The sequence below is a fragment of the Sciurus vulgaris genome, assembly GCF_902686455.1.
Source record: "Sciurus vulgaris genome assembly, chromosome: 10".
Lineage (NCBI taxonomy): Eukaryota > Metazoa > Chordata > Mammalia > Rodentia > Sciuridae > Sciurus > Sciurus vulgaris.
In genome coordinates, this window is record NC_136470.1 from 18,289,141 (window position 1) to 18,307,239 (window position 18,099).

The 18,099-nt window shown below is 39.1% G+C and overlaps 1 protein-coding gene across 6 annotated transcripts in view; it reads left to right on the top strand.

The window, feature by feature from the left end:
• Positions 1–18,099, top strand: part of APP (amyloid beta precursor protein) — a 239,573-nt gene that overhangs the window by 84,891 nt on the left and 136,583 nt on the right. For all 6 annotated transcript variants that reach the window (XM_079156438.1, XM_079156442.1, XM_079156437.1 and 3 more), the window contains exons 4-5: positions 12,722–12,834; positions 14,911–15,104. In XM_079156438.1, coding sequence (XP_079012564.1) covers positions 12,722–12,834; positions 14,911–15,104 — 307 coding nt within the window. The remainder of the gene's footprint in view (positions 1–12,721; positions 12,835–14,910; positions 15,105–18,099) is intronic.

An 18,099-nucleotide genomic window follows, 5' to 3' on the forward strand; every position in this document is an offset into this window, starting at 1 on the left:
TTTAATATAAATTTTAGTCGTCTTTATAATTTTAAGTAAAAGACAGAAATTGTATTATTCGGAAAAGAGAGAGAGCCCCCTCTGTACTTATAAGCCCTCATCAAGGCTCCTTATTTCTAAATGTTAAATATAAAATGAGAAATTTGCCTTCTCTAAACTCTTCTCATGTGCCTCCTACGTTTGATAGAGGCTTACTTTGAAAAACTATTTAAAGCTTAGTTTGATCTAAAGGCCGGACTTCAGCTTGCCTGAAATGCTTGCTTTTCAAAATGTTTGCTCCCTGGAGAGGCAACTGAAGTCGGCCTTTTCATGTGACTTTGGATTGTTGACCTGGAAGACTTCGGGGTAATGCAAGCAGCTTTGGCATAGTTCCACTGCTTTCTGGTTGAGTGGGGCCTAGGAAGGAGGGCGGGGCTGACTGTGTACAGCGGGAAGATGTAGTTTGGTGATGTTTGAAGCCTGAATGCACCTTCATTTGATGGCTTGCTTTATTGCTTAAGAGAATTTTAAACTGCTGCATCTGTAAATGTGCTGCAGCTTGTAATGACGCATATTTAAATGATTTTGCACCAAACAAATGCATTCACTCTTTGCCTGGTGTGTAACATTTGAATGACACTTGTGCTCTGTCTGAAGGGAACAGACATTTTCATTATCAAATTCAGTCAAGCAGAAAAGTAGCAAAGGGAGCAGAAATTTCCATTTGCATCTATGATTGAAGTTGTAGTGATAAAAGAAAATTACTAGGTTGAAGAAGAAACCTGTTCTCATTCTGCTATATGACACGGGTTTTGTCAATTTGGAAATAGTTTTTGTACTTACGTTATTAAGGAAGTCACTGATCAAAAGTCTCAAATTATACATATCCTTTAACTAACCTGAAATATTTCTAGTTGTTTTTGTTTTGTTTTTCCTAATTATCTAGAAACAGATTCTGTATCCCTTTGTTCTTCAATTTCATTATCTATTTAGTTATAAAGGCTTAACTATTAGTTTTATGTTCCATTAGAAATTCATGATACTTTTATTGTATCAGTAGGTGTAGACAGATAACTCAGTTGCCATCATAGATCACTGTATTAGAGATGTGGATCAGCATTCTCCAGGGGAATGTTTTGCTAAAAAATAGTTAGAATCTACCAATTGAAGCCCTAATGTAGTTATTTCTTGCTCAAACGTTCTTCTGTAGAAGTCCAGAAATTCAATTATTCCAGCTCTCTGAGGGGTGATATGCCCTAGCAAATTGATTTACAATAATGAAACTAATCTTTATTTACAAATCTGAATATCAATTTCTAAGTCTACAGTGGCATGGTTACAAAAGAGAGATTCTATCCCCACTTAAAAAATGGCATGATTTTTAAAACATGATTGAAAGGGATGTGAGTAATTTTTAAAAGGTACTTTTATTGAAGACTTTGATGAATCATGATAATATATTTTTACCTTTTGTTCTATTAAATATTGGGTTCCTTGTCCCTGAATGCTGTTGCTGGTACAGTGATAGAATTCTGGTACTTCAGTTTTCTCTGTTTTAACAGAGCTCTGAAAACTTGAAGCAAAGGTTTAATACCTGGTAAAAGTCTGTGCAAGTTTCAAGTACTCTCTCCTAATTTCTTTCTGGCTGGCTCTTTTGTTAAATGCAGTGACATCTTTTTCCACTCTTTTCTTTCTTGTCCTGAGAGATTTTGATCCAACGAGGAAGGGCTCTTTGTTCTTTGGGGGCCGTCCTGGGATTTGATGAAGTCAGTTGGGCACTTGATTCTGGTAGGTTTGCTAAAAGCAATACCCTCCAAGTGGAAGTGCCTAGCAAGTGACTAGGCGTGCCTAGCAAGTGACTAGCAGTGCCAAGTGGAAAGTCAGAATTGGAAGCGCAGAGTAGGCTGTTGACTCCTTAGGTATGAACAGTACAGCTGAGCGACAAGCAGGAAGAGCAGAGAGGAGAGGACAGTCTCACCATATAATCAGAGTTATGGAGAGGTGGGTGAGTGAGAGGGAAGGAGAGATGGGTTCGAGATGCATCGTGGAGAAGAGTGCCACCTGGGTTGGCGGAAGCATGGGTAGGAGGCTGGAGGGAGACCTGGTGGGAGACAGCCAGAGAGCTTGAGGACTGAGACCAGTGGATGGTTGCAGTTGACCTCAAAAGAAGAGTTGCTGATTGCAGGTTGCTGGAGCTGGTCCAGATGTGAAAGTTGGCAAGAACAAGTCGGGGGCTTCGGTGTGGCAGTCCACAACTCTGTTGAGGAGTGGAAAGTGCCTCTTCCTGTCTTGATTATAGCCTGCCTCACACGTGGGTTTCTGAATGTGGTAAATGGGAAAAACACTCTGTGTATTTTTACCTCTCCGTATGATTTAAGGTTTTGGTAATAACTAGTGGTTCTATTGCCTCACCGTACATCAGCTTGGTTGGTATTTTGTAAGCAATTATGTGGTTTTTTTTTTTTTTTTTCCTAATGCCCTGTATATAACCCTAATTAATTGCATCTTTAAAAGACTCTCTGGCTTTGACTTTTTAAATAAGGTACAAAGAAAGGAAAGTGTTAGGGAAAGCAGCCAGAGGATGCTTGTGTTTTCAACAAACAAAACATAATTTAGGAGGATCCCTACAGAGTCTGTTTTTCAGCTCATTTCTCAGGAAAGAACTGAGCTCAGCTACTGGAGGTTCAGACCTAAAGGAAGCCTTGTTTCCACATCTGAATTAGTCATGTCCCCATAAATGCAAATTATAATATGAGAACAGCAAAAAGTGAAATGGGGGCAGAAGGGTGGTTTGCTCAGTAAATAGAGCTAATGGTGATAATAAATAGCCTCCTAGTGGCCTGCCACTCTGACTAAACTATCTGGTACTGTGATAACATAGAGAATGAAACTCATTGTGCAATCTCAGAGTATTCACATTTAGGATTTATGGTTTCTCTGACTTATTTTTGGCTTCAGATTTTCTCCCATAACCTCAAACCTGTTCAACTTCAACTCATTTCTCTTTGAAAGAAATTCCTGATCTTTAAAATCTGATGCTGTCTGTACTGCCCATTTCCGGCCACTAGTTACATGTGGCTATTAAATACTTAAACATGGCTAATCCATGTGTTGGAAGTGTAAAACATACAACATATATAGAAGAATTAGTATAGGAGGAAAATAATATAGAATGTTTTAGTTTGCCTGTGTATTTCAAAAATCACTAAGTCTGCCTGAGTCATAGTGTTGCCTTTAAATCTAGAACTCTTTCTACCATATTTTGCAATTCTGTAATTAAACAAATGACAAGAGAGGAGCAGCTTGGCTCTTATGGGTGTGTGAAAAAGCATCAGCCCTTAAGATGGTACAAAGCATCAAATCTATGCGAAGGAACACAACTTAGGAAAGGCATGAAAGATTACGAAAGACTGGATTTTTTCCTTCCCTCAAAATGACAAGTACTCTGTGACTCCACTTACATGAAGTACTTAGTCAAATGCAAAAAAGAAATGGAATGGTGGTGGCCGGGGTTTGGGGGAAGGGAGAAATGGGGATTATTGTTGAATGGGTTCAGAGTTTAAAAGTTTCACTAGATATAAAGCATTCTTGAGGTGAAACATGTTTGCTTAACAATGTGAATGTATTCAATAGTACTGAACCATACTCTTACATTGTGTCATGTGTTTTACCACAATTATAAACAAAATGAAAAGGACTCGCCATTCTGAAGCGTTTTTATTTTGTAGGACGCTGTAAGATTAAAAAAATAAAAACCTTAATGAGATGAGTTGTAATGAATAATCTCAAGTAGACTCTTGCTACCTGAAGGAACAGTTGAATAGCATCACCTGGGAGCTTGTTAGAAAAGTCCCACCTTAGATTTGTCCAATCAGGATCTAAATTTTAACAAGATCCCCAGGTAATGCATGATAAAACTTGAGACGCCCTGTTCGAAACATCATTTCTCAAAGTGTGGTCCGTGAGCCACCTGAATCAGAACCACTCTGGGGAAGTCTGTTTTCGGGCCCATCCCAGAATGCGTAACAGTCAGATCCAGGTGGTGGGGACAGAGGGCGGATGAAACTGCCCCCTCTGATCCCAGAAAATTCTGAAGCACACTGAAGTTTGAGAACTTATGATCTGGAAAGATTTAACATAATGGAGATTTTTGCTTCATCTTTTAACAGATGTTGGAATTATTACAAGTAGCAAAAAAAAAAAAAGGTTTATAATTGGTGAAAATTATGCTAAATATGAGTAATCATTAATGAGGTCAAAAAGAGGCCACAGAAAAGGCATGTATAACTCTTTTCAGGTTGGCTAGTGAGGAAGCTGTCCAGAATTCATGGAATATTGTAATGTTGTGCCGAATACTGAACTTTAGGTTGAGTTGGGGTCCAGCTTTGCACTTCCCTCTGTTAGCTGTGTAGGAACCCCTTGGGCCTGAGAGTTCCATTTGTGAAGGGGAGTTGAATTCTAGGACCAGTTAGTTTACATTCCTAAGACAAGGTTAGATTTGCCCAGCAGAGACTTTCGTTTATTGTTGACATGTGCGTGATTACTTCTAAATTCTTGAAATGTTTAAAAGAATTTAAATACCATATGTTGCTTACACAAATTATGTTTGCTAAGAGAATCTCTAACTAAGCTCCCTCTAGTTATCATAGATGCCATAGATGAGAAACCCAGGCTGCTAAATTCCTTTTAACCACTGGTTCTTTTCAGCTATAGTAATTTCACGGGCCCTCTTTTGAAGGCTACAGCGTTGATGGGAAGCAAATAGTTATGTGCTTATCTGTGAATTTTTGTGTGTGTGTGAAATTTAAATTTTTTTTTAAAATAGAGTTTTATATTTACATAAAAATTGATAGTCTGGAGAGTTTCCATAGACTTGACACCCTGTTTTTCTTATTGTTCACATCTTATTTTAATATACTATTTCTGCTACAATGAAAGAACCAATTTTGATACAGTATCATTAACTAAAGCCCATACTTTTTATTCAGATTTTCTTAGTTTTTTGTCTAATGTCCTTTTCCTGTTCCAGGATTCCATATAGGAAAGCACATTATATTCAGTTGTCAGATGTTCTGAGTAACCCCGCACCAGGCTGTGACAGTTTCAAACACTGGCCTCATTTTGAGTGACCTTGACAGTTCTGAGAAGTCAGGCGTTTTGTAGGAGGCCTTTCTGTTGGAATTTTCTCGTGCTTTGACGAGGGTCATGGTATTTTAGAAGGAAAACCACAGAGGTAAAGTGGCCCTTTCATCACATCATATTAAGGGTACATGTTATCAACAGGATCTATTGCGGTTGATGTTGAACTCGATCACCTGGTTAAGGTAGTGGTTATCAGGTTTCTCCTGTATGATTACTCTTTTCCTTCTTTGAAACAAGGGCACTGTCCACAGCCCACAATTGAGGAATGGGGATTTATGCTTCACCTTCTCAAGGGCAGAGTGCAGTGTTTGGAATTCTTGTGCACAGAAGTCTGTTTTTCGTCCCTTATTTGTTTGGGTGATTGAATTCATGGATATTATATTATACTTTGATTTATAATCCCATAGTATACTATAGAGATGTATACATATGCATACATATATGTAAATATACATGTATTTTTCAATGTATATGTATATAAATATATATATATATATTTGCTCAAATCGTTCCAGCTTTAGCTATTGGAAGATGAGTTGGCTCCTGTGCTCATTTGACATTCTGTCTTCTTTTTATTCCTGCAGGATGCTCTAGGTTCATCCTACGTATTTTCTGCCCCAGACTTAGAGCAGCCATTTTTTCAGAGAGCCAGTAGTATTGGAGAATAGTATTAAATACTATTGGAGAATAGTATTAATAGTATTAATAGTATTAAATCAAGATCAGGACTTTAGTTTTGCTCCTTGCCACTGGGGTGACTTTGATTTTAAGACCTCAACTGCTAGAGCAAGACAGTGTAGTTGTCTACTCTCACCCTTATGTTATGCATATCTGTAAATAGTTCTATGGCTCCCTCTGTCAAGTAGGGGTTCACGTCTCCCACTCCGACATATTGCTATATGGATCATTGCAGCTCTTCCCCTTGTTCATCTTTAAATTTGTCACTCCAACAGTGAGAAATCTGGCTTCCACCATCCAGCATCCATTTACTTTATTGTTCAATTTCAGAATATATGCACAGCAGTATCAGAATTGTTAACCCATATCTATGGGAGGCTTTTTAGAAGCAATAAAATTGCCAACATTTTTATTTTGTTCCTGTCTTTTTAAGATATATGCCCTTTGTACTGTTTAAATTATTTTAAGACCAGCGTTCTTCACACCATGGGTCAAACATGGTTTGTATCTCATAATCATCTTGCCATTTGTGTATGGACGTGTGTGTGTGTGTGTGTGTGTGTGTGTGTGTGTGTGTGTGTGTGTGTGACTGAACTCCATTCATTTGAATAAATCTGAAAGGGGATTTGAGTGAAACTTTCAGTTTTCACTTCTTTTGCTTTTATCTTATCTTGATCCATTTAGTTTCTGCCATCTGGCAAATAGTTCTCCTCTGAAGAAACCCATCTGTCAGTTCTCACTGTTATCTGGTAACAGTCGCAGTGCAGTGTTGGTGACAGCAACAGACACTTCTAAAGAGATGTGGAATTCACTCCTGTGTTCTCTTTGAGGATCCAGTAGCTGCCCACACTCTGAAGCAAAAACTAACAGTTTTATCACATAGAAAACGGGTTGAGAAGTATTTTGGCCTCTTCTCTAAGTATTCTTCACATCTTGGAGTACAAATGTCTCCCAGAAAAATTTTCCCAGCCTATTTGTTAGTGTTTGAAAGTTGCAGAACACCAGTGCCTAAAGAGCAAATTCCGGAAAACATGTTTGTGAAGATGCTGAAGTGGTAAAATAAAAAATTGCCCAAGTAAGCACTTTTTTGTCTATAGTTATTTTGATAAACATATATGTAATAGTGTAGGTTAAAAATTACATCAACCAGGAGGAGTTAAAAAATACACAAACCAGAAGGAATTCTACTTGCGTACACGTCTTTGGAGAAATATTGTGAAAGTTTTGTCTAGTATTTTCTATCATCTTCAACATAAAGTATCTCCTAGGTACTGTGACAGGAACATACTAGGTCTTTGACTCTCTCCATTTGATCCTCTAGGTCTGACCTTCCAATGTCATCCAGAATCTTCCTACTACTCAGGGTATCATTGCTCTCAACTTGATCTAAGACACTCTTTCCTCCCAGGTGGATTATTGCAACAATTCCAACCTGGTCTTCCAGTCTTGACAAGCCCTCTATAGGGCAAGAATAATGGACTGAGGACTCCACACAGAGTCTTCCCATGTGACTCAGTACTGGTTGGGTGATGTGTTGACAGTAGTCAAGACCCCAGCACACAACCATGGACCTCTGTCCATCATTCCCCCTGACGACTTTGGTCTCCCTGCTCTTCTGTGAGCCCCAGGCATGCTTCTGCCATGGGACCTTTGTACTTACTGCTTCCTCTGGCTGGAACATTCTTTTTGAGTTCTGGATGTTTTCTTCACTTACTCCTGCCAGTCTTCACTGCATGTCTTATTTTTCCAGTGAGGCTTTCCCTGACCACCCTACGTAAAATCCACACCCTCTCCAAATCCCTCTTTCCCTTTCTCTGCCTTATCTCTCTCCATAATTTTTATTACTATCTAGCAAACACTCTATTTTTTTTTTCTTTTTCATTTTTTTTATGTCATTCTATCTCTTTGGTCCCTTCCTGTATTCTCAGCACTAAGGAAAAAAAATAAAAAAATGGAATGTTCTCATGAAGAGTGAATGGATGTTGGACTTGAACTGGCCACTCTCACATCCAGGACCAGTGCCCAGTGCAGAAGTTGAAAGTGTCGATGGCTGTGATCCCCCACTCCTGTGGTCTCCTGGGACCCCACCCCACCGTGCCCACTGGTGGTACTATTCCTCATGTCAGAGGTGATATTCAGATGTACAATTTCATCTACGAGGTGTAACTGGAGACTGACAGTGGAGTGAGGATGAACCCTGTTGCCTTCAGTAGGTTCGTGAGAGGTGATCAGTAAACAAGGATGAGTAGCTGTCGCTGCTCTTGTCACTATGACTATGATTAACATGAGAAAGGGTTGATGAATGGATACTGGGGATAGGATAATAATAATTTATTGAGCAAGTTTGTTCTGGGCACTGAGTGCTTCATGAATATTAACTCATTGAATTCTTCCAGCTCTGTCATTTACTACAAATGTGACCTGGGCTGGTTGCATATTCTCTCATCCTCATCTTCTTTCATTGTAGCTGTACACAGAGTACGCAGGGCAGTGCCAGGCACGTGGTTCAGTTACTGAAAGGCTGTCGACATTTCGCCTTCACGATCCAGATCTGAGCTCTACACAAGGAAACAGACTTTATATTCTCCCCCTTTCCAGAATCATCTTTAACTCTTTAGAGTCAAGGAAGGGAAGCCAGGCCTTGGGCAGAAATCCAATGTTATGGTTTAGATGTATGGTATCCCCCTTTAGAGGTAAATGATGGATTGGATTATGAGAGTCGTAATCCGTGAATTAATCCCCTGTTAGGGATTAACTGGGTGGTAACTGAAGGCAGGTAGGGCGTGACTGGAGGAGGTGCGTCATTGGGGGTGTGGGGTAGGGGTATATATTTTGTCCCTGGAGACTGGAATCTCTCTCTTCTTCCTGATCGACATGTCCTTTCAGGACCTGCTTTCCTCCACCACACCCTTCAAACCGGGATGTTCTGCCTCACCCTGAGACCCAAGGAATGGAGTTGGCAATCTCTGGACTGAGACCTCTGAAACCATGAGCCCCAAATAAACTTCTCCTCTAAAATTGTTCTTGTCAGGTCTTTTGGTCACAGCAGTAAAAAAACTGACTGAAACATCCAAAGACTTCAGATTTATTACCATGATTCTGGCCACTCACTCTAGTCCTTGAGAACTTATAGAAATGTCTTTTTTCAGTCTGAAATCTCCTGTGCCTTGAAGAACCTGTGTGAGGCTTGGAATGTTTTAAATAAAACTACTCTAAACTAGTCTGACTCTCAAAAATTTAGCATTTAATTTTAAGAAATTTTACTCATTCTTCTCATACCTATTCCTTTCTCATTTTTTTTCCTGTGTGGTAGATTGGAGGTTCCCTGTGTTTCTAGTAATACTACTTTATACTCTTAATTCTGTCTTCCTGGAATCATCTATCTTTTGCAAAGGCAACATAAAGAAATTAAAAAATACATTCCTGTCTTTGAATTCTCTAGTACCAGAGACTCTGTCACTTGCCTGTCTTATATGCATTCCCCCTTTTTCCTTTCTAAGAGAACTCCAAATTATTTTTAGGGCTAACATGGTGCTCAGCCAAAAATATTTTCACAGATTGCCTTTAGCCAAGTGTGGGTAGATAACGCAGTAAAGTCATGTCCAGTGTTGGTGGGAGTCACCAGGAAAAGTCCTTCCCAAGAAATATCACAAAGTTTCGTTAATTGCAAGACAGACAGAACCTTCAGCTCTTGGTCTGTTCTCCTTGCTTTCTGCCTGGCTCTTGGACCTGAAATCTGGTTCCCATGGCCATTTTGTGACCACCAGGCATGAGAACAAAAGTTGCAACACAGAAAGATAGGGACAGGCTGGTCCCTGGGACCTAGCCTCAGTATCACTTCTTATGTGAGATGAGTAATCCAGCAGTGTGTTTAAGCCACCATTTAATGTAATACTCTATACAACCTAATGCTTACTCACTAATTTAAATCTAGTTTTATTGTCAAATTGATCACATTGCGGATTATAACACTAAAGCATTTCACAGTCTCAAAGAAAATCTTTTATAAAGGTCAAAGGAAATTGCCCAATAAACCATTTGACCAGACTTTAAATGAGTAAATTGAGTTACCACTCTTGGAGAGCCAGTAGGCCTGGATTTTCAGCCAACTTCTACGGCGGGCTGGCTCTGTAGGCCAGCTGCTTGACCTGGGCTTTCCCTTCCCATCTGTAAAATGAGGTAACTTAAGCTAGACAGGCCTCTCAAAGACTGCCAAAGAGCCCGTGGATGGAGGTCTGAAGAGTCCCTATTGAATTAGGCACCATTCTTCACCTTGCCAAGACATTTCAGCCAGGAAGCCAAGTCCAGATTTTGGTCATTAACTTTAAAAACTCCTTTTCCAGTAGAATTTGCCTGTGTGTTTGTATGAGTTTTAAATATGAATTTTGGATAAGAAACCAGGTCGTATGGCTATCAATAAACATGCATAATGTATGTTGATGAATTTATCCACTTGAACATTTATCCATAGGAATATGACTTCTCATTATGATCATTAATTTATTTTTGACTTTGTTCTCCTTTACCTGAATTTTGTTAAGAATGTTTTGGGGACCAGGGGTGCAGCTCAGTGGTAGTGCCTAGTGTGGGTAGAGCTGTGGGTTCAGTCTTCTACACCAAAAATAATTTTATTTTTTTCATTTGAGAGATCAAACCAAATAAGTAGAAGGTTTGCTTTAAAAAATAAAAGTGCACATGATTCTATATGGAAACTTCAGGGTCATCATCAAATTTTTTAGATTGATAAACTTTACTTTTTAGTTTTAAGTTCACAGCAAAATGGAGCAGAAAGTACAGAGTTCCTATATACTACCTATCCCAGCATAAATTGTTAAAGATAATTTTTTATAATTAGAAAGAGAAAACAAAAATCATGGTAAGCTAAGCCAGTTTGTGAAAAAGGCTTCATTATATTTTTACCAGTATCTCGAATTACTAACATTTTTGTAATAGATTTTCATAATTTAATTGCTTGAATTTTGATGGAAAGTATCTTAGTATGTTTTCATCAATCCTCCAAGTTGTGTAAGCAAAATTGTCCACTGCTAAACTATTTTAATGTTATAATAGAATGAACCTTCTGTTTTGCCATTAGTTGTAACGGTTTATAAGATAACCAATATTTGTCCCTTTAAAAAACAGTCTCATTTTAGGGGCCATATATTTCTTAGCTGTGTGCAATATTAGAAATTTAATATCATCTTTATAATAGTAAACATAATGTTTTGCAAATTAAAATATTAATTATATTTTTATAAAGAGTGAAAATTTGTAATCTAATTAGTGCAGTGTATGTCCTGTTGATAAGCACATTTTAACACAGTAAGTATCTGTCAGTGACTTGGGCTTTGCATTATAATCTGGTCCTCAGCCAAGTGACAAAAGGGCAAGTGAAACAAGATGTGTGTGGTTTTGTTGTTTGTGGTTTTGTTGTTTAACTGTCCCATGTATGCCCCCAAGAACTCGTTTAGGACAAGGTCCAGAGTGTCTCATATCTGCTTTTGATGTTTTCATGAATTGATTTAGTATTAATAGCCTTGAGCCAGATGTTTAATCCTTCCAGTATTTTCTTGTAAAGTAGAATTGCCACTTACTATTTCGAATATTTGCAAATATGGCTGAGCAGTGCTGACAAATGAAATGGGTATCTTGAGACGCTTCTGGCTTCTGGTAGCCTTGGACATTAGGATACTTCAGGTGTCAGGTATTCATCCTAGCAGCTAGGATTGGTCACCTGACCTCAGAAACCCTGAGGAGTCCCTCTGGTAATGGCTGATTAGTTTTGAAAGACAGCACCTTTATTTCCACTCACCAGGTCTCCCGGGGGGTCTTGTTTGTTTTTGTTTGGAAATTTTGTTTCTGTCATTCTAGGTGAAAGAAAAATGTGACATCATTTGCATTATTATGTTACTTCCTTCCTTATTCTTTGTTATCTTAATGTTTATCTCTGGAGCTAGGTTGCAGTCTCCTGAGGTGTGGGTGACCTCAGACAGGTTTCTTGGCAGGGAATTCTCTCCTGGGAAGTGGGTTTATAGGTGATGACATCATGTGGGCTCCCTGGAGCAAGACGCAATGGCGAGGCACCAAGCACCATGTAATGTGGTCACCTTCATTAGAATGTAAATTCATGGGCTTTGTGTAATTTCTTTTTATTTGCAGTGGCAACACAGTGACAAGACATAATTTGCATAATACACATTTTTCTTAAAAAATATAACAAAGGTAAAAGAGCAGTTTTCATAATTTGAGTTTATTTCTTTCATGTTATATAAACATATAAATACATGTGCATATATAGTTTTTTTCACTTAGCATTTGAAATATGCTAAGATACCCATTAGTTCACAAGCAGATTAAAATGTTCAAGAAAGAATAGGGCACAGTGGTGTGCCCCTGAAATTCCAGCTACTTCAGAGGCTGAGGTGGAAGGACCACTTGAACCCAGGAGTTCAAGACCAGCCTAGACAACATAGCGAGACCCTGTCTCCAAAAAACAAAAGGTGGGGGATGGGATGGGGAGTGGGTGGGTGTCCAAGAAAGAGTAGACAATGTTTATATTGATTCTGCTTGAATTGACGGTGTCAATTTTTGTCTTTCACTAGCTGCTGCAATTTAATGATAATTGAATATGTAGCTAAACAGCTTTTAGATGATTAATTCTGAAGCAGAAATCCCAATTGATTCAAGAAAGAGGTCATTTTTAACATGTAGGAAATGTTGAACCATCAAAGTCGATGTGCAAGTCACTAGGTTGCTTCAGGAGACCGGACTCCACACTGTAACTGCACCAGACATGATTGTACTGCTGAGGTGTCGAAAACGTCCCTGACGTCCGTCTGGCTGTCTTGCCTTGATAATGACCTCTGAGGTAAGACCAGTGTGTGCAGACTGAGTGACAGGAGATGCTTTTCCTCTCTTTCAGTTGGCGAGTTTGTAAGTGATGCTCTTCTAGTTCCTGACAAGTGCAAATTCTTACACCAGGAGCGGATGGATGTTTGTGAAACCCACCTTCACTGGCACACCGTCGCCAAAGAGGTACCAGCCCATAAGCTCCTTCCTTCAAAGCAAAGATTTCCTGGGGTCATACCTGACAACAGTTTGTGGGGCATTTTGAGGCAACAGCTTGTTGATAAATAAGTTCTTTAAAAAATGTCTGTGTTTTTTTTTTTTTTTTTTTTTGTTTTAGTAGACTTTAGAGCAATTTTAAGTTTACAGCAAATTGAACAGGAACTAAAGTCCCTTTGTCCTCTCTGTCCACACAATGCTCAGCCTCCCCATCCTTGCACATTTCTAAGGAGTGAAAAAGGGCCCTTGAGTTGGATTCATTATGTGCCCATATTACAGATTAAAACGGCTATGTTTTATAAATTAAAATAAAATTATAATCTTTCATACTTAGAACCTTAAAATTTACCTCTCTTTCAAATTTTTTTCTCTGGGTTTTCTTTGGTCACACCCAAAGTTATTATAATTTAAACGTTGCCCCTACTTTATGTTGGCGAACCCAGCAGTAGAACAGGGCAGCGGCCTGTCTGATACCATGTGGAAGACTAGACCCTGTTTCCAAGCCGTGGTGACCAGTTTGGCACCAAGGTACTCTACCCACTCTGTTCCCCACCCAGGCGGGGAGTCTGTGGCACCAGACCAGCCCTTTGCTAACTTCTGCTTTTGGCTAAGCCAGTAAAAGGCACAAAACAATTAGGATGAGATGTTACTTTCTGGAATTAGCGCCTTTGAAACCGCTCTGTCCCTTCATTATGTTATAATGTTTTTCTCTCAGAAGTACATAGTGTATTTGGTGGCAAGATGATGAGATCAGTCTCCTAGAATTAGGCTTTTTTATCTAGCTTGGTAGTTCACCACTGGGGTCGGTTTTTCTCTCCTTCCCTCCCTGGAAACATGGAACATTTTGGGTGGTCATAACTGGAGGTGGGGTGCTACTGGTGTGTTTATCAGGGCTTCTGCTCAACATCTTACAGTGACCAGGACAGTTCCTCAACCCCAAGCAGTTATTTGTTCCAAAATGTCAGTAGTGCTGAGCTTGAAAAATCCGATCTAGTTCAACTTACCCTTATATCATAGCTTTAAAGCTGTTAGGCAGAAAACACCACTTATAATTTGGCATTGCCTTTGCCTTTTATAAAATAATACGTTCTGTTTTACTGTAAAATAAAACTTACTTTATATAAAAAATGTGTTTTGGAGGTTGAAGAGCTTGCTGAGCTTAAGAAAACCAACCACGTAATTTGAAGCCCAGCTCGCAATCTGGTAACCTCATTTTTCATTTCTTCTGAGTTGTCAAAAGAAAAATCCTTTGTTACTGAGAAACAAAAATGGCTCGGATTCCTATGAGGTCAAGAGGCATTCTGCAATATTATCACTGTTTACCTAGGTGGTTGAATTATTAATCTCTCCTGTGTCACCAGATGTCCAAGCTTTTTGCTAGTCTGGATTTGTGCATATTTAGAAAATCCCAGGAAAGCAAACAGATTATGGAAACAAAATCTCTAGTGACTCTAAGTTTTGATTCATAGTGGCTGTAGAGATAACTTCTCTTTCTAGGATCGTTACTGGGGGAAGTGAACCAAGAGAGTTAGAATTTCTAGAAAAGGCTGATCCACAGCTCTGTCCTGGAGGTGGGAGTAAGCTGGGGATGTACAAAAGGAACCTTCAGATCTTTCTGATATACCAATAAAACCAGAAAGCATAGACGCTCTGATGCCTAGTCAGCCTTCCTCTGAGTTTTCCCATTCTAATTGTTTTTATGAACCTCTGTTGTTGAATGTCATGTTCATAAATAAATAACAAACCCAAAAAATAAATAAATAAATAAAGAGTGCTGTACTGGACTGGGAACGTATCACAGTGGTAGAACTCCGCCTAGCCCTGGTGAGTTGCAGGTTCAGTCCCAAACACCACAGTTACACAGAGAATAGCAAACTAGCCCATGCTAAAGACTCTGTTGTAAATCCCTTCAAAAAGCAAACAGTGGATTGTTTCCTTTGTCAAATTGGTCCCTAATAATTCAGGTCCCTGCATTGGTTATTATTGTGTTTGGGTTTTCTCACAAGGAAGAGCATCTGTCTCACGTTCTCTCCTTCCCCTCCACAGACCTGCAGCGAGAAGAGCACCAACTTGCATGACTATGGCATGTTGCTGCCCTGTGGAATTGACAAGTTCCGAGGGGTAGAGTTCGTGTGCTGCCCACTGGCCGAGGAGAGTGACAGTATCGACTCTGCAGATGCAGAGGAGGATGACTCCGATGTGTGGTGGGGCGGAGCAGACACGGACTATGCAGATGGGAGGTAAGGCGTGCCACCTTGGGCCTCGTACATGCTGAAACAGCCTGTACGTGCTTTTTCATTCTTAATGTGTCTTTATGTTTCTCACTAAAAAGATCTCTGCTCACTCCTATCAAAGTTTGCTATCTAACCCCAGAGTTCCGTTAAGGATGATAGCATGCTATTTAATTTGAATGTAATTGGTTGTGGAATCCATTTAAATCTCAAAAATTGAGATTAAAACCCCACTAATATTATAATAGATCACTAGTAGTTCTAACAGGGAGTTGAAATCTAAATGAATAACTTGGCACTGTCTTTTGGTCTGTAATTTGGAAATATTATTCTGGGATTTTTTTTGTCTTTTTTATCAATTATTAATTCTGTGAACTTTTTTAAAGAAAGATTTGGTTCGATGTTTTTGCTCTCTTTATGGGGTTTTCTTTGCCCTTTTTCATCTTTTCCCTTCATGACTAAAGTCAGAGGCGTTCATAAATGCTTGCTAAAGTTCTTTGTCTTCAGTTTTGTGATTAGCATATTTTCATATCTTTCCATGAGATCTTAATCCCATAATTTAGTATCAGATTCCCATTTTTAATTGAAGACAAAACATCTGTATTGACATCATAAAATAATAAAAGTAGAATCTTTGGATTAGAAATGTCATCTGGTTCAGTGGATTTCTTGCTGTGTCATCCCCCCAGAATGTGAGGATGGTATCATTTCTGTTTTGTCGTCTGGTCTTCTCTCTGACATTCCCTAGTGTTACAGATCTCCAAACAGAATGTCAAATACAAATTGCAAGACTTGCTGTTACAGTACAAAGTTTTCTAACTTCAGGCACAGATTTCCTGCCTAAGTGTGTAAAACATTTTGTAAAAATTTCAAAATAATTTTACTATTCTACAAGAATCTGTGCATACTCAGGAATCTTAGCTGCCTTTTCTTGTCAGTTGGTATCAGGTTTCTTTTTAGTGGGTGTTGTCTAGTTTTATCAAGACTTGGCTCTTTTGTGTTCTCTCTTTACCAGGTTAAAAAAAATATATTCGGAATAACTGGACATAAAGCTTAAACAAACCAAAAAAAAAAAAAAAGAAATTTCAAAGGATGAGAGGAAAAAATGAGCAAAAAACTGTCCGCATGCTTCCAAATATTTCTCAGTGCTTGTAGAAGCTGAAAGTTAATAGCATAAGCCTCCTTCTCCCAGGGCAGGAAACCTCAAAGATGCAGGATTTGCTGCTGAGAAAGCTTCTGAACTTCTTTGTGTGGATTTGAATATTTGGGTTCCACTCTGGATCCTCACACATCTGTTCCATGTGCCAGATGTGGGGCCTCCTTTGGTTTGAGTTTCATAGCTACTTGGTCTAAAAGTGGAGTGGCCCAGTTCTCACTTTTTTCAAGACAACTCTTTGATATTCTTCCTAAATTATCTAGATTTGAAAGTTTCAGAGTGATTTTTTGCGAAAATTCTTAGCACTAGGGCTCTGCCAACATGATACCAATGCAACCGATGCTGAAAGGGAAAGTTTCAAGTTGTGCAGACATTTTCTTTGTTCACAGGCTGCTGGATTCTTGATATGGTAAATGCCCATGACCAAATTGTCTGTACCCAGCATTCTTTGGGAAAGTTGAGCTGCTTCGAAATGCTAAGGAACTAAATAAGTACTTATAACCCTATTCAACATGGGTGACCTGCCATTTATGAGCATTCTTATACAGGGACTTTAAATATTAAAAATGGATCCCAGCAACTTGGGAGGCTGAGGCAGGAGGTTCACGAATTCAAAGCCAGCTTCAGTAGATGAGGGAGGCACTTAGCAACTTAGCAAGACCCTGTCTCTAAATAAAATATAAAAAAGGGCTGGGGATGTGGCTCAGTGGTTAAGCACCCAGGGTTCAATCCCTGGTACCAAAAACAAGAACAAAAAAAATTAAAAATGGAAGCTGGGTGCAGTGGCACACACCTGTAAGCCCAGCATCTCAGAGGCTGAGGCAGGAGGATTGCGAGTTCAAATCCAGCCTCAGCAACTTAGCAAGGCCCTAAGCATCTTAGCAAGACCCTGTCTCTAAATATAATATAAAAAAGACTGGGGATATGGCTCAGTGGCTAAGTCCCCCTGGGTTCAATCCCCAGTACAAATAATAATAATAATAATAAGTACTAATGGATATTTGTGATTTATTCTGAGAGGGATAGGCCTTTTCCAGGCCCTGTTCCCCACATAACACATTTCATTTCACATGCCTTATAAAACCTCCTTCTTTTTAAGAATACATTTTAATGGGTATTGATCTTTTCCTTCTATACCCTTTCCAACTGACTGACTTAACTGAAAGCATTACTAACATTATGTCTTAGGAAACACACTTAACCAGTGACTCTTTCTCTGCCTATATTTTTCTCACTACTCCTAGAAATGGATTCAAAGGGCACCCTGTTCTGACCTTCAGTCCATTATTTATTTATTTCTGTCAGTAATTGAATCTTGGATGATATCCCTCTCCTTAGTTCTACCCCTCCTCTGTTCTCATTGTTACCAACACCAGACTAAAAGATGTTGGTTTATTATTTTTGTTTTTGTTTGTTTTAACTTGCTGTATTGCCTACTACTGAAGAACCATGCAGTTCACTATCCAAACCAGACAGAACATGAGGATCACAGTCATAAAATGAAACATGCCGGCAGATGGGGTCATATGGTCGCCTACCTACTATGGTCTCCAGAGATGTCACCATCCAAGGTGGTATTCAGTTAAAATGCTAGTCACCTTTATTCTACTCCAGTACGTACATTCTATTTCCAGTACCTACAATGAAGTCTCCTGTGGACTCTGTCATTCCTTCAGGAAAAGTACTCCCTTAGAGTTTCTAGCTTTGACCTGCTTCTCTGACCATGATCTTCTGATCTCACACCTAAAAACCTCACCAGGTGCCACCGAATTTCACCTTTCCCTCATAATCAGCATCCTGATTTATTCCGACTTATAGTCCATTGTCCTCCTTCTTTTCTTTTCTTTT